At 44.0% G+C, this 16,857-nt stretch overlaps 1 protein-coding gene across 3 annotated transcripts; it reads left to right on the forward strand.

Annotated features, from left to right (window-relative positions):
* The first annotated feature begins 295 nt into the window (after positions 1-295).
* Positions 296-14,992, forward strand: LOC128323279 (serpin B10-like). Of its 3 annotated transcripts, XM_053246035.1 has the most exons (8): positions 305-472; positions 2,596-2,646; positions 3,663-3,671; positions 5,416-5,553; positions 6,908-7,025; positions 8,119-8,261; positions 12,128-12,295; positions 14,588-14,992. In XM_053246035.1, the coding sequence occupies exons 1-8, from the start codon at positions 305-307 to the stop codon at positions 14,990-14,992; spliced, it is 1,200 nt and encodes a 399-aa protein (XP_053102010.1). The 3 variants fall into 3 exon arrangements, with proteins under 3 accessions (XP_053102012.1, XP_053102010.1, XP_053102011.1); XM_053246037.1 differs by lacking the exon at positions 3,663-3,671 and having other exon boundaries at positions 296-472; XM_053246036.1 differs by lacking the exons at positions 2,596-2,646; positions 3,663-3,671.
* The last annotated feature ends 1,865 nt before the right edge of the window (positions 14,993-16,857 follow it).

The raw sequence follows: 16,857 nt of genomic DNA on the forward strand, positions 1-16,857 counted from the left end.
ATCCCTAATACATGTGCTTAGAATTACAGCTTCACTAGAAGACTATTAGTTTCTGGAAATTCTAATGTCAACAAGGGAACTGCAGTTTATATATATATATATATATATATTTTAAAGGAACTAATCAACGGAAAGTGTTGCCATTGGACATTGGGCAACAGCAGAGGCAACTTTTTCACATGATGGATGACACAACACCAACCGCTGTTCTTTCAGCAGGGTGTTAAAGAAGCAATTATTCACATCTTATTTTTGTGCTGTATTAAGAAGTAATCCTGTGTCATATTTGCCAAAGATTTTACCAATGGACTCCATCTCAGTAGCCAATGGCAACTTTACTCTGGACTTTTTCAAAAAATTGAATCAATCATTTCCAGGCAAAAACCTTTTTTTTTCCTCATGGAGTATCTCAACTTCCCTCTCCATGGTTTATTTGGGAGCAAGAAATAACACTGCCACCGAGATGGCCAAGGTAAGCTCTTAAATTTGACTATGATCACATATTTTGATCTGGAACAGAGTTCTTAGGTAAATTATATGGATGTGAAAGCTACTGTGATGCAGAACAGCATGTCATGTAAATGATGATATATGAACGGAAAATTGGCAATCAGCATGCATTGAATGAACTAGCCTACAGAAGGATGGCCATAACAACAAAAATATTTATATACCACTTTTCAGCAAAAGTTTCCAAAGCGGTTTACACAGAGAAATAATAAATACATACAGTGGGTATAGGAAAGAATCACCCCCTTTGATAGACCTTAAATTCTGGTTCCCTTACATCCTGAAATGAAAACGAAAATTCCCTTCACCAGCTGTACTTATCCAATGCAACCTATAACATCCAACTGAAAAACATCACAATTACAGTCCAGAAAAAGTGTCAGAAATAAAAAACAAGAATTACTGAGATTGAAAAAGGATCACACACACCCCAATGTCAATATTTTGTTGAACCACCTTTTGCTTTAATAACAGCCTTGAGTCTGTTGGGATACTTCTCTATCAACCTTGCACATCTAGACGGAGCAATATTTGCCCACTCCTCCATACAGAACTGTTCAAGTTCGGTCACATTGGATGGTAGGTGTTGGTGGACTGCTATCTTCAAATTTCTCCACAGAGTTTCTATGGGATTTAGGTCTGGGCTCTGACTGGGCCACATGAGGACGTTCACTTTTTTCTCCTTCAGCCACTGTGTGGTCAATTTTGCTGTGTGCTTCGGATCGTTGTCATGTTGAAAGGTGAATCTTCTGCCCATCCTCAACTGTCTGGCAGAGGGAAGCAGGTTTTCTTCCAGATTCTGATGGTATTTTGCCCCATCCATTTTTCCTTCTACCCTAACGAGAGCCCCAGTCCCTGAAGCAGAGAAACACCCCCACAACAGGATGCTGCCACCTCCATGCTTCACTGTAGGTATGGTGTGTTGTGGATGGTGAGCTGCGTTGGATTTACGCCAGGTGTACTGTTTGGTGTTGAGGCCAAATTGTTCAATCTTGGTCTCATCTGACCATAAGACCTTTTTCCATTTGGCATCAGAATCTTCAAGGTGCCTTCTGGCAAAGCTCAAACGAGCTTTAATGTGGCCTTTCTTGAGAAGTGGCTTTCTCCTTGCAACCCTCCCGAACAAGCCACATCTGTGGAGCGCTCGTGAAATTGTTGTCACATGCACAGAACAACCACTCTTTGCCATGAAGTCCTTTAACTCCTTCAGAGTGGCCATTGGCCTCTTGGTAACCTCTCTTACCAGTTTCCTCCTTGCTCTTCCATCCAGTTTGGAGGGCTGACCGGATCCAGGGAGGATAGAAGTCCACCAACGCCTACCATCCAATGTGACCGAACTTGAACAGTTCTGTATGGAGGAGTGGGCAAATATTGCTCCGTCTAGATGTGCAAGGTTGATAGAGAAGTATCCCAACAGACTCAAGGCTGTTATTAAAGCAAAAGGTGGTTCAACAAAATATTGACATGGGGGGGGGGTGATCCTTTTTCAGTCTCAGTAATTCTTGTTTTTTATTTCTGACACTTTTTCTGGACTGTAATTGTGATGTTTTTCAGTTGGATGTTAAAGGTTGCATTGGATAAGTACAGCTGGTGAAGGGAATTTTCTTTGTGTTTTCATTTCAGGATGTAAGGGAACCAGAATTTAAGGTCTATCAAAGGGGGTGATACTCTCCTATACCCACTGTAAATAAGATGGCTCTCTGTCCCCAAAGGGCTCACAGTCTAAAAAGCAACATAAGATAGACACCAGCAACAGCCACTGGAGGGGTGCTATGCTGGGAGTGGATAGGGCCAGTTACTCTCCCCCTGCTAAATAAAGAGAATCACCACATTTAAAAGGTGCTTCTTTGCCCATTTAACAGGGGTTGGCATAAAACAAACTATACCTGAAGTAAGAGGTTTCTGGAATGATGGCAAGGTGTCTTAAATATCTATTTGATTAGCAACCGGATCATTAGATTGAGAATGCTAAGTGAAAAAGTGCATGCAGATCTCAACTAACTTGCCAAAAAGTTAATCCACTGTTCAGATCTGTCATATACAATTATCTTTATAATTATTATATTTGCAACTCTACTTGTACAGGTGCTTCATTTCAGTGGAAGAAAAGAAACAGAAAGTTCTCCATCTTCCCAGGTAATATCATTTTATAAAGGTACCCACGGAGGGGAGGGATGGAGCGCGATGTTTTTGGATACATGCACACACAGAGCAATCTTTGCTTATTTATGAATAAATGTGCTTGAGGCCATGCAGCATCTATGTAGACTTAGGAGAGAAGCCTTAGAAATGAAGACTATCTTCAGCCAATTGCTTTGGAGTAAGCCTATTTATCTCAGTAATGTTGCCCTACGGTAAAATTAGGGATGGGAGAACTCTTCCTAGTCAATCTTGTAACTGGGTGAGCGGGGAAGGGGACCCAAACTGTTCAGAGAGCAGACCTTCGAGGGCAGGGCATGCACTCATTTGGGAGGGAGGAGGGGAGCTGCCAGGAGCTCTCCCTCGCTGTTGGTTAACAAAAGCTGCAGCTGCTTAAGGTAAAATGGCAGGGGGGAACTTCTCCCCCCCCCACAACCCTCCCAGGCCAGTTCCCTCCATTCCCGGCAGCATTTTAATGTAAAAGGGGGGACTTGCCTCTCATCCCTCCCTCCCCTCAGCAGCCTCTGTGTGGCTGTCACTGGCTGCCCCCCATCCTGCCACTATGACAGTTTTTTAGAAGAAGGGGGGGGGTTCTTCATCCTCGCCAACCCTATCCTTTTTCCTGCGGTGGTGGGGCAGCAAGAGGCTTAATCTCTCGTCGTCATCCCTGCCAACAGCGGCAGTTCTAAAGTTTTTTTTAAAATAAAAAGTTTTAAAGTTAAAAGAAAAAGAAAAAACTTTTCTCCCGCCCCAAGATCTACCTCTCTCGCAGGATTCGCCGCCGTAGGCAATTGCCTCTGTGGTAATCTGCCTAAGGCTGCGAACGTGGCATTGGCTGGAGACTTTGCCTGCAAACGGGGCCACGTGCCCCCTTTGCAAGCAAAGCTACGCCCTCTGCATCTGATGTCAGATGCAGTGTGTGTGGCTGGGGCACCAGGCGTGGCCCCTGATTAGCAGTGGCCTGGGTTCTTCGAACCCACTTGCTCAATGGAGGCTCTGCCCTTGATTGGGAGCATGAGAGGGTCTGATCCCTCCGGTAGGGATGTGCATGAATCTGTTAGGCCTTCTATTCCTAGAACACTGAACAGGTTTGAAACCCCCACATCCAACCAGTTCAAATGCGGGGGCTCCTTTAAGGCACAGAGATGATGCTCTTACTTCCCCCTTCGTATTTTCCCCTCCGGCACTACTTCAGAAACTGCTGGCATGGGGCGGCTGTATACCCTCTTGCCGCCCCGGTCAGCGTAAAACTGGAAGTGACCCATGCACGTGTGCATGCATGACACACGCACTTATGCACGCCACTTCCGGTTTTATGCAAAGGGGAATACAGTCACCCGGCACCAGCAGTTTCTGAAGCAGCGCCGGGGGGGGACGGGACTCAGCAGAGGAGGTAAGAGCACCCTCCCCGTGCCTTAAATGAGCCCCCCCCACACCTCCTGGGTGTGGCCGGAACTGGTTCTGTGCATACCCCTACCGTCCTGCAACCCCTTGTAAATGTCTAAACCCCTTCCCCTTTTCCCACTCACCTACTTCCTCCCAGGCCCCATTCCCACACACTTTTCTTTCTTTTTGTTACAGCATTGTCATTGGGAATGTTAGAGAGTCTGTTCCCTCCCTGGCATCTCCAGATAGGGCTGAGAGGGACTCCTGCCTGCAACCTTGGAGAAGCCTCTGCCGGTCTGTGTAGACAATACTGAGCTAGATGGACCAGTGGTCTGACTTGGTATAAGGCAGCTTCCTGTGTTCCTATAAGAAACATCTCTCTCTCCTCCCTCTTGCCTGGCATACTTTGATGGCTGCATGCCAGATACAGGGAGTGCTGGGAGTTGCACTTTTTCAGTTCTACTCATCAATGGCTGGAAAAACTACCACCTCAGTGCTTGTATCCAGCATGCAGGCATTGCAAAGTGCTGGACATCAGGGAAGGGGAAGAGAAGAGAGATAGCCCTCTACTATTGGGCAGGTGAGATGAGAGGGCTTGGAAACAGCAGTGGGTGGATGGTTTGGAGGCCAAGATTAAATACCCCTCCAGCAGATTTTGATCAGGTTGGAGAAAAACTTCGTGGTCTCACATTGGAGATTCAGCTTCTATGCTAATTTCTGGGTTGAGGATGATACAGGAATGTTTGGGGAGCAACTCCTGCACTTGCTAAGCAACAATTTTCTTCTGTGCTCCCTTCCTACTGCTAGCAAAATGGCTGCCTGGGGTTTCAAGGAGGAGGAGTAAGGGCACCCTATTGGCTACCCACATGACACATCTAATGAAAAAGAGTGTCTCTGCTAACAGTCTGCCTTGTACAATGGCTGTGATTGATCAACCCTCAGCAGAACCCAATAGAGACCATACTTGCAAACACATTAAAGCTTTCAGTAGCCATTTCCCAAAGAAGAACTGAAGAGAGAAACTGCAAGAGGATCATTCTGAGCAGGCAATGGAGGCTGGTGGGGCAGGCCTCTCTCATTTTCAACGTGAACTTCAGGCAGGCCTCATTGCTTCATCACCACATCCTCCATGCATCTTGGGCCACCAGCACTTGGGTGGTATGTGTGAGAGTGTGTGACTGTGTGTGTGTGTGTGTGTGTGTGTGTGTGTGTGTGTGTGTGAGAGAGAGAGAGAGAGAGAGATTTGGCCCTGGGGCTCCAGTTGTTGATCTCTAGATTAAATCCATATATCCCCAGGTAAACTGTCTCAACAGGCAATGCTAGGTCCCATACATTAAAACATAAGTGTGATGTTGAAATTGATGGTGTTTCTCTGTAAAGGAACTGGATCTCGGCAAAGGTGAAGAGCTCCATCGTTTGTTCCAGGAACTGATTTCTGAAATTAACAAAACCAGAAGCACCTACTTGCTTAAAACTGCCAACAGACTATATGGAGAACAAACTTTTCAGTTCTTTAGTGTAAGTAAAGTATTTGTACTTCACACACATAGTTTGAAATTAGCTTTTAATACAAATACCGATCTAATCTTTAGGAATGCGTCATGAAGTAAGATTAGATAATACAGTGCCAAGTAGAAGTAAAACTATTTAATTGTATGCAATGAGTTGGAGAGCAATATCAAGCTGGGGGTTGGACATTATTGAAAAGTAAGTTTATTTTGTGTTTATTTATTTGTTTATTTGTCCCTACCCCTATATTTTCTAGAGTGAATTTATTTCATGGGCCAAATTAAATATTTTTGTTTGGCACACATATGTCCCATTCTTCTCCAACTCATGGCTTACATGAGTTGATTTTGCTTTTTCCTCACAACATCCATATGAAATGGATTGAGCTAACAGACAGGCACTTTGCCCAAGGTTACCCCTGGTTACTTTCAGGGGCAACTCATCCATGAGGCAAGGCAAGGTGATGTGAGGTAATGGCCTCAGGCAGTGTCTGCACCATGGGGCAGCGAGTGTGGGCATCCTGCCTCTCCCTCCCACCACCCATGGGCATCACGTCATCTGCCTTGCCACTTCCTTCTACCCCTCAGTTTGTCCCTTTCCCATCTACTGCCCCAGACCTGCCCTCCATCACCATCTTCCAGCTAGCAAGTGCTTCACTAGCTGCCTGGATGGTTTCCTTTCTCTCTCACTCGGAGCAAGAGAGAGAAAGGTAACCATCCAAGTGACTAGTGAATCGCCTGCAAACTGGGAGATGCTGTTGTGTGGTGTGTGCTCTGCTGTTGGTCATGATGTTGACATGCTGGTGTCAGGGGGGCATGGCTGGCTGTTGGAAGATTACTCCTAACGAGAAAGGAAACCATCCAGGCAGCTAGTGAACTACCTGCAAACTGGGAGAAGCTAACAGGTGGCACGGTCCTGCTGTTGCTCACAGCTTCTTATGCACATCAGCGACAGGAAGCATGGCCAGCAACATCTTGGTGCCACCTTGGGCAGTGCCAGTGCTTGAGATGGCACTGGTTATTTTCATAACTGAATGGGGATTTTAATCCGATGCAAGTCTAAATCATGACACTACACTCTCTTGTGCTGTATCATCCAGAAAGAGGAGTGATAAACAAGCTGTCCCTCATAGGAACTATATGTGTTCTGAGTGCAACCCATCTGTAAACTGGGGACTCCTTGTACCAGATTTAAAAATAGGCAGCCTATAGCTTCTCCATACACATCAACTAAAGATTGATGTCATCGCCAATTGGAAGTTTGATTCATTGTTAGGCACTGGGGGGCAGTGTACTCAGCAGAATCAACTTGTTTTCTTATTTGACTGTGAGGGTGTAAGTATATTTGCTCTTATATCTTCTAGGAATATCTGCAGCTTGCTAAGAAATATTATCATGCAGAGCCACAAATGGTGGATTTTTTGACAGCTGCAGAACAAGTCAGAAACCAGATCAACTCTTGGGTTGAAAGTGAAACTGGCAGTAAGCTAATTTATTCAGCCTTTGCTTCTAATGATGGTCCAAGAGCTACAGTTCCAGGCCTGTCATTGACCTTTAGTGCCCTGAATAAAAACTACTTTGGGAATCAGAGGAGTGAATTTATTATTTTTTATTATTATTGATTTATTTTATTTCTATACTGCCCTTCCAAAAATGGCTGATTGGAATCCTAACCAATCAGAGACAGATAAATGGTTTTAAGGATTAGTCCAAAACTGATTAGTCCAAAGATTCAGTCTTTGTAGTCTAGTAAAGAATCTCTTAGACAGATCTATAGGTGTTTTTCCAGGGCACTGTGTGACACTGGGTGTTTTCCTAGTGTCCTGTATGAAGTGGCCTTTGACAAATCTTCAACATTTTGAAGGTTGTTTGTTAGTTTTGAAGTGGGGAAAAGAAATTATCTGGCTATACTGTACAGTCCATGCCTATCTGAATCTTGAAACTGGCATGGTCAGTGTGGCATCACCAGATTTTTGCTCTTCCTATAGTACTCATTCATGTTCTAAGTACATCTGCTGGAAAGAACTGGGGACTGGATAAGGTGAAGATACCTCTTCTTGTCCTCTGGCTGAGAACTATTTCCCCTCTACCCAGCAACAGAGTTTAGTAAGATACTATCCCTAGCACCTTAAGTTAAAGAGATCTCTTTAACTGGAATCAGAATTGCAAAAGACCTCTGGAATGATTATCCTAGTCAGGAAAGACAGCACTTGGCTTGCAGGACCAGAAAGGCAGCTCTACATGTCCTTATAGAGTATAAAACCATATAAAGTAAAGTGTGCCCTCGAGTTGGTGTCGACTCCTGGCAACCACAGAGCCATCTTGTTGTCTTTGGTAGAATACAGGAGAGGTTTACTATTGCCTCCTCCCGCGTAGTATGAGATGATGCCTTTCAGCATCTTCCTATATTGCTGCTGCCTGATATAGGTGTTTCCCATAGTCTGGGAAACATACCAGTGGAAATTCAAACCGGTAACCTCTGGCTTGGTAGTCAAATCATTTCCCCGCTGCACCATTAGGTGGCTTAAAAAACCATATACCACTGCACTAACAATACCTTTCTCTTTTACAAAAGACAAAATCAAGGATCTGTTGCCGAAAGATGCAGTTGATGATAAGACTGCATTGGTCCTAGTAAATGCAATTTATTTCAAAGGGAAGTGGGAGACAAAATTTGAGAGAGAAAATACAGCTGAGAAGCCTTTCAGAATGAGTAAGGTATGTGCATATTAATTTTTTAAAATGTGTTAATTCAGGGTTTCTTAACCTTGGGCCCCCAGATGTTGTTGGACTACAACTCCCAGAATCCCCAGCCACAAAGGCCATAGGGGATTCTGGGAGTTGTAGTCCAACAACATCTGGGGGCCCAAGGTTAAGAAACCCGGTGTTAATTAAAATGTGGAGATTTATGAGTTTTGTTGTTCTTGGTTTTAATTAAGAGTAAGAGGTGGTTCTCACCACCAGTCTTACCCAGGTATAGTGGTGTGCCTGGACCGGTCCGGAGCCATGGAAAAGGCCTCCAGACTGGTCTGGAATTTGGCTGGTCCGGCGGTCCGGCAGCGGGGTGGGGAGTGTCACTTTAAGAGCAAGGGGATAGTACTTACCCCTCCCGCCACTCTTCCCCCTCCGGCGCTCATCTTTAAACAAACGTTTTTGGGGTGGCAGGGTTCCTCCCTGCCGCCCCTGCCCCCATTGTTGGCTGCAAAGCTCTAAAGTAAGTAGAAGCTGGCGCTACGCATGTGCCTGGCACGTGCGCACCCATTGTCGCCACCGGCGTGCGCGCTGCATACATCACACGCACGTGCCACATACGTCACATGCACGCTCCGCATACGTCATGCACACACGTGCCGGCGGCGACAATGGGTGTGCGTGCGCCACGCCGGGCGCATGCGTAGCACCAGCTTCTACTTACTTTAGAGCTTTGCAGCCAACGATGGGGGCAGGGGCGGCAGGGAGGAACCCTGCTACCCCAAAAACGTTTGTTTAAAGACGAGCGCTGAAGGGGGAAGAGCAGCGGGAGGGGTAAGTACTACCCCCCACCCTTAAAGTCACACTCCCCCCCAGTGCCGGACCACGCCTCCATGGTTCTGTGCACATCCCTACCCAGGTAGGGAAGCTGTAGCCTGAGTCGGGCTGGTTGTGAGAACTGCCAGGATCAGTCCCAATCCCAGCTCTTCCGCTGGGTAGCTCAGGTTTTAAAAATGAGGTAAGGGGCACACATGTGCCTCCTACCTCACCGCACACTCATGTGGAAGCTCAGGCTGCCAGCAGCCCAAGTTTCTATAGAGGAAGGAATGGCCCGGCAGTGGGCAATCCCCCAATGCAATGCACTCCTCATGAAGTGCATTGTGAGTTACGGGAAGATGCAGCCTGCTTTCCCGCCTTCCCCTTGCTGCTCGGGTCATGTGGGCTCATGGTGTGGTGGAGCCTGGGAGTGGAGAGCACCATGTGGGGAGAGATAGGGAGTGTCCTGCCTTCCCCTCAGCCTGGCATAAATGATTATTTGAACAACCTTTAATTCTACTCAGTTGACTCACAGATGACCTCTTACAAAAGATGACCTCTTGCAAAAGAATTACAGCCATAAATTCTTTGCAGATCTTGTAACATAATTAAATTGCTGTAAATATTTGTGATGGACCTTTAGTGAATAACTAAGTACATTGTAACACTGTAAATTAAAATGTTGGGAAGAAAAACAAGGTATAAGGAAGTAGGTAGGGTTCAAACACAGTAGGAATGTAGATCATCCACTAAAAGCTGGTTGTTCAAAACTGCAGGCTCCACTGGCATCTCTGATGTCACCTATTCTGCTCTTTACTCCCACTGCCCCCAGGCTAGACTATCATGGTGTTGCTTCAGACTGCACATGTTCAGATGAGACTGCTTGTCTCTGGATTGGCAGTGCTGTGCCCTAGTGAGGACATTCTTCTATTCTCATCTCAACCCCCACCAAAAAAATAGTCTCATACCAGGGATGATGGGAAGGCCTTGGGTCCTACTGGGGCCTGGAGATCAGGTGGGGGTGGGATGGGGGAAGAGCCAAGACTGAAACCCTATTACCATGAGGTGTGGGGAGTGTGTGTGTGTGTGGTGGGGGGGACTAAGGCTAAATTATAGACTGAGGATATTATGGAAAGTGATGCACTGCCTATCTTCTGCCTTCTATTTGGGTAAATACAATATTGATCCAAAGACTGAGGAAGCCAAAATATTGCTGGTATGATTTTAGGGTTGCCTGCCAACTAGGGACTTTTGTAGAGGACATGTGACTATTTCGGGAACCAAACAACTTGTTTTGCATTAGGAGGAATAGAGACTATTTTGGGGACCAAACAACTTTTTTTTTGCATGCATTGTGATGTCTCCTTCCCCTTCCTACTGACCAGAGGGGAGATTCTGCTTCAGTGTCAGGTTGCAGAGTCACGTGATGCAGAAGCACAGATAGGTGGGCCTGGCAGCTTGCTTCCTTCATGTGGTGGTGGTGGTGGTGGCAGTGACCCTGCTAAATGAGCAGTGTTGCCTCTAACAGAGATTCCCAGATGTTGTTGACGACAACTCCCAGAATCCCCAGTCAAAGGCCATTGCAGCTGTGGATGCTGGGAGTTGTAGTGAACAACATCTGGGAATCACTGTTAGAGGGAACACTGTAACTGAGTAAACTAAATAAACTTTACTCAGCAGTTACCCCTGCTAACTGAGGAAAAATGCACCTTTTAAAGTGGTGAATCTCTTCTATCTGTCATGGGGAGAGCAACTGGCCCTATCCAACCCCAGCACAGCATGAGAGCATATTATATTATATTAATTGTTGTTGTTATTTCTTTGTAAACTACTGTGAAACCTTCTGTTGAAAAGTGGTATATAGATGTTTGTAGTCCTAGAGAACAGCAAGCGAGCGACTGGGAGACCATGCACGCACTGCTGTGCCAGCATGCAAAGAGTCTGGTTCGGTAGGTAGCTGGCTGCTCTGTCTTGAGCCAAGAAGTGAAGTTGCTGACCTGGCTGGGGACAGCAGACTAGGTGACCCATAGGGGAGGAGGACAGAGGACCGTGTGTGGTAAACCTAACCAGGCGAGGAATTTACAGTTAAGAAGCAGGGACCTTGAGACCTCAGCACCTAGACAGCAGACTGAGCAGACTTATACAGCTCACCTGGTCATCAGCTTCATGGTGGTGAGTTGTATTTATTCTCAAATTATCCAATTTTTATCAAAATATGCACATATATAATACCAATAAACATATTTTATGCAAAGTTGAGAGTTTATGGAGACCTCTTTTTGTAAAAAGCATTCTTTATTTCCACTTTGTTGGTGATGGATATCAACTTTTTTCACCTCTTTTTGTAAAGTGGATCACCAACAAAGTGGATGATGGATATTAACTTTTTTCACCATCTGGACCTGGCAACCCTATATGATTTAGAAGTCCAAAGGTGAGTAGTGAGGCCTGGAAAAGACATACATACATACATACATAAATCCAAATTAGGCAGCCAGGAACTCAAGGAAGGAAAAAAGGTGGGGTGGGACACCAAGGCCAGAAAAATAAAGCTTTAAAAATAAAGAATTAGTCTATTTATACAATATTTGCAGCTATGTTGGTGCATTGGAACAGCAATCAAAACACTGATTAGATAATATCCGTTTCAGGTTCAGCAACCAAAAAGTTACAAAACAGTACAAAGTTATTTCAGAATTAACATTCTCAATGGAGACTGTAATTTCAGAATGAAAATAGAAGTTATTATTTCATGATTCATGGGATTTTATGTATGTGGAATGGTGTGCACATGGAAGGGGGCCCACCTCACAAGTTTGTACAGTGTCCAAAGAAATCATGCTTGTCCCGGTGTGTGTGTGAGTGAGTGAGTGAGTGAGTGAGTGAGTGAGTGTGTGTGAGAGAGAGAGAGAGAGAGAGAGAGAGAGAGAGAGAGAGAGAGAGAGAGAGAGAGAGAGAGACTGACTGATATTTACTCAGCTTCAGTCCCTAAAAGCTTGCTCTTTGCCTAGTCTGGAAATGGGTTCATTTCAGTGAGAAAAGGAGTAATATATCTTTTTTTAAAAAATGTATTACAGACCATATCAAAGCCTGTTCAAATGATGTTTCTAAAGAGTAAGTGTCCAGCTTTCTACATTGATACTCTGAGAGTAACTATTCTTGAGCTTCCGTATGTGAATAAAGAGCTCAGCATGTTCATCCTGCTTCCAGATGACATCACAGATGATTCTACTGGTCTGGAACTGGTAAAACATTTCTTTTTCACACTTTTACAGCATGATGCTTAGCAGAAGTTGCATTCTGTGTACAGGTGGCCGTCATTATTGGGGGTGGGGGGTGTCTATTCTCATCTGTAATCACGAGTATGGAAACCGCGAATAAAGAAACCTTACTCCTATGGGAATTTAGGGGTTAGGTCTCTAACAAAAAAAGCCAGAAAAGGGGGAGAAATGACAATAGAAATGTACAGTACCTTGCTCTCCGGGGTCCAGAAATGCCCTCCAAAAACCCCAAATTGGCTGACTTTTTGATGACTATTTGCCAATTTTTTTTTAAGAGCCTCAAAATGGCTCTGTGCTATAAAATGGCAGTCAGAAGTGACACTGGAAGTCATTTCCGTGTCATTTCTGGCCACTCAGTAACTGCTAAGAGGCAAATTTTAGCCTATTTTTGTACCATGGATAAAGAAACTGGGTCTTTAAAACCCTTCCGCAGATATGTGAAACTGCGGGTGCCAGGACCGCAGGTAATGAGGGCCCACCTGCATATAAATAGATACAGATGAAGGATTCCTTTTTCTCCAAATTCTTGCATTTGCCTGGTATATTTGGGAGCCTAAGACTGCAATCAATAAATCACAGGCCAATAAGATTCTCTTAATCACACTTAATTAAGCTACTGTTGCATATGATATTTAAGGTGCATAGGAATCTCATAGATAGCAATTAGGGTTACCAAAATTGTTGGAAAAAATTCCTAGACACAACCATTAATAATATGTGTGTGTGTGGGGGGGGATATGTTAAAACCCTACTTTCTTCTACAGTGGAGCTTGGCAACTGGTGCATTTTGTGCATTTTCTCCTATAACATACTTTGCATGAGAAGGTTAGGAGCGTTTCACCCTCAGTAACTCTAGAGGTGATCCATACATGAGGGGAAGGAGTTTACTGAGCCATGCACAGAGAGCTAACCTAGCCAGTCAGGACTCAGAAGCACTGCTGCAAGAGAAAAGGACTTTTAAACATTGACCATGTCGCTACAGTGCCTGGAGAGAAGCACCAGAAAAAATGGTAATATTTGTTAAAGCAATTTTCCCACTCAAATTCCTGGACATTTAGTAACCAGGATGATACTTCTCCTGTATCCTGGACAGGATGTCCCATTCCTGGACTGTCCAGGCCAGTCTTGGCCATATGGCAACCCTAATAACAATACAGGACAGAAAATGAGAAACAGCTATAACACTGTCACTAATCCACCCAGAGACACAAGTTTTGGGTGGTACAGAAATATTTTAAATAAATAAATAAATAATAATCTCCAGCTTTTGCTGTTGCCACCAGCCTACGTAGGTCATGCATTGGAGCATGGAGGACCTAGCCAAGTTCTGTTTACATGATTATGATTTTGTAGGCCAGTACAATATCTCAGACTGGACGTCAGATCTCATGCCCTCACAACGTGAATATCCTGGGCCATCGGATTTCCTCATTTTTTGGAGCTCAGTTGGAGCTGCCACATGCATAATTATCCTGTAAAGCAAAGGGTGTTTGCCTTTAATTGAATTACAGTATAATATCCAAATGTTCAAACATGCAAATAGAAGAGAAAGCAACCAGAAGTTTGGTCTATGGCTGCTAATGTCACACCAAGCCCTTCTCACAACCAGCCCTACCTGGGTAGGACAAGGCTAGCTCAGGTAGGGCTGGTCATCTGGGGCCCAATCCCACTGCCCTGAATGGCTATCCAGGTTTAAAGTGAGGTTGGAGGACAAGCATGTGCCTCCTTCTTCACTCTCTGCTTGTCTGGGGCGCCATACTGCTGGCAAGCCAGGAGAAGGAGTGGCCAGGCAGTGCAGAACATCCCCAGTACACCACACTGCTTGCACTGTGCTGTTAACTCTGCATCCAGAGGCATTTTCCTCTGCTACTGCGGTGATGGATTTAGGGGATGCTGTGTACCAGGCAAAAGGCCATAGGTCCCTCAGTCTAGCCCAGTATTGTCCGCTGTGGTGGGTAATGGAAGTTTGCCTAGCCTTATTAATTAAGATCTTTTTCACTGGAGACTGAATCTAGGACCTTCTGTATGCAAAGCATGCCCTTTAGCATTAAGTTATCACCACTCTTTGCAGCTTATTCCTTAGAAAAGAAAAGTTTGATTTTGCAAGCCTTCACAGCTTTATTCAACACTTTGCAATGAGAGTAACCATGATTGTTGTAGATATTCCCTATGTCCTTTTTGGTTCGTTTTTCTCATCCAACTCCTAATTATGGTTTTTTTTTTTTAAAAAAAACTTGCTTTGTTATATAACTATAGCTGGAAAAAGAATTAACTTATGAGAGACTATCGATATGGACCAGTCCAGAAATGATGGAGAACATGGAAGTGGAGGTTCACTTGCCCAAGATGAAACTGGAAGAGAGTTATGACCTTGGGTCCACCCTAAGCAGTATGGGAATGATGGATGCCTTCAGTGAAAGCAGAGCCAATTTCACAGGAATGTCCAAGAAAAACAACTTGTTTTTATCAAAGGTGTTTCACAAGTCCTTTGTTGAGGTCAATGAAGAGGGCACTGAGGCAGCGGCTGCCACTGCAACAGTGGTTGTAGTAAGATCATCTCAAAAACCTCTAACATTTGAGGTAGACCATCCTTTTCTCTTCTTTATCAGGTACAATAAAACAAAAAGCATCTTGTTCTTCGGTCGATTTTGTTCTCCCTAGAATACTGAATAATTTTGGCAGGTCGATCAATGACTTGTCATTTAAACCCTGCAATTTTAATTGCACTTAGTAGGGAGCAAGTCCTTTTGAACTCAGCAAGACTTATTTCTGAGTAAATCCATGCATGAGCAAGTTGAAAAACTAAGAGTGTCAAATCCAGACCAGAACTAATTCTCATTTCCAGGCAAAGCAAATGTAAGCCTTTCTGCCTTCCCTCCAGAAAGTTGCTCTGAAGCTCAGTTTTTCCTTTGTTCTCTTACTGCATTTGGCAACAGTGAATAGCACCATATTTCTAATGCAGCTTTATAATCCTGTTCTGTAAATTTTGCATTTTAAAGCAATTAAAATGTTCTTTTAAAATTGTTTCCAACTTTGGGTGCTGTCTATTCCTTATTAAAATAAGTGGTAGCACTATTCATGTTATTCTATTAAAATATTGTGGATGGTGGTTAATGGAGTGTTTGGACAGAGCCTTCAAAAGCTTCCATTAAAGGGGGGCATTTGGGAGTATTTGGAGGGACCACAAGACATGCCCCAAAATGTTAGTTTTGGGGATGGTAGGGTAGAGCAGCCTGGACCTTTCCCACCCCACACCAAAGCAAAAACCACCTTCAAAGAAACAGAGATAATATGCAATTTCCAGCCATGGAATGCTTGAAGAAAGTTTCCAAAAGGAGACAAAAAGGAGAAAGAAAAGAATTTTAAAAAGAAAGAGAGCATGTAAAAAGATGTGTGATTAAATCACAGAGCAATAGTGGTATTAATCCATTGCAACAAAAACAACCATAATCTTGTGGCACTTCTGAAATAATTTTCTGCAAGATGAACAGATTAATGGTTCCACAAATCCTTGTAATTTAAATTATTGTAATTCTCCTCAATGCATCTACCAGACAATGGTATGAGAGTAATTCCTGTTTATTTTGTAGCCCAATCCTATGCATGTATACAGAGAAGTTAAGTCCTGCTGTGTTGTATGGGTGGGGTTACTTTCATGTCAGCATGCACAGGATTGTAGCCTGAAAGTAACTGGTTGGTAAAGTAAAGTGTGCTGTTGAGTCGATGTCAATTCCTGGTGCCCACAGAGCCCCGTGTTTTTTCTTTGGTAGAATACAGGAAGGGTTTGCCATTGCCATCTCCTGTGCTGTATAAGATGATGCCTTTCAGCATCTTCCTATATTGCTGCTGCCTAACATAGGTGTTTCATACCAGCAGGGATTCAAACCGGCAACCTCTGGCTTGCTATTAAAGTCATTTCCCTGCTGCACCATTAGGTGGCTTGACCGGTTGGTATCAACTTGCTACTTGTAGAAATTCAGGTGAGAACAATTTCCATCTCCCATTCACTTGAAATGTTTGTGAGATTTACTTAAACAGTAAAATGAGCACATGGTAGAACAACATTGTTCAGGTGGTAATGGGTTCAAAAAGGGAGAAAAATGTCCAGAACAACTGAAAGAAGAAAATTAAAACATACAGAGAGAGAGTTCTATAGGACATGCTAAAACACAGGACAGTACTTGTCAGTGGGAAACATACATTTAACTGTAGGAAAACCATGCTTACCAAGCAAGTTGCATTGGAGAACTTGTCAACAGTGGAATAAGTATGCTGGCCATAGGGAAGCACTGGACGCTACATACCAATAAGGAAAATTCACCCTTACCAGTAGGGAGCAATGGAAAAACCACATATCCCAATAAGGAATCTATTGGTAAACACCTGCATTTCTCTACCAACAGAGAACAATAAATAGTCCCTCATATACATTGTGAATCATAGGAAACCCACATTTTCAAATACGAAGTCATGGCAGGAATACCATGCTTGCCAGTAGGGAACAATAGGAAATGCAGAACACAAAG

This window comes from Hemicordylus capensis, chromosome 4, assembly GCF_027244095.1.
Source record: "Hemicordylus capensis ecotype Gifberg chromosome 4, rHemCap1.1.pri, whole genome shotgun sequence".
In the NCBI taxonomy this organism is placed as follows: domain Eukaryota; kingdom Metazoa; phylum Chordata; class Lepidosauria; order Squamata; family Cordylidae; genus Hemicordylus; species Hemicordylus capensis.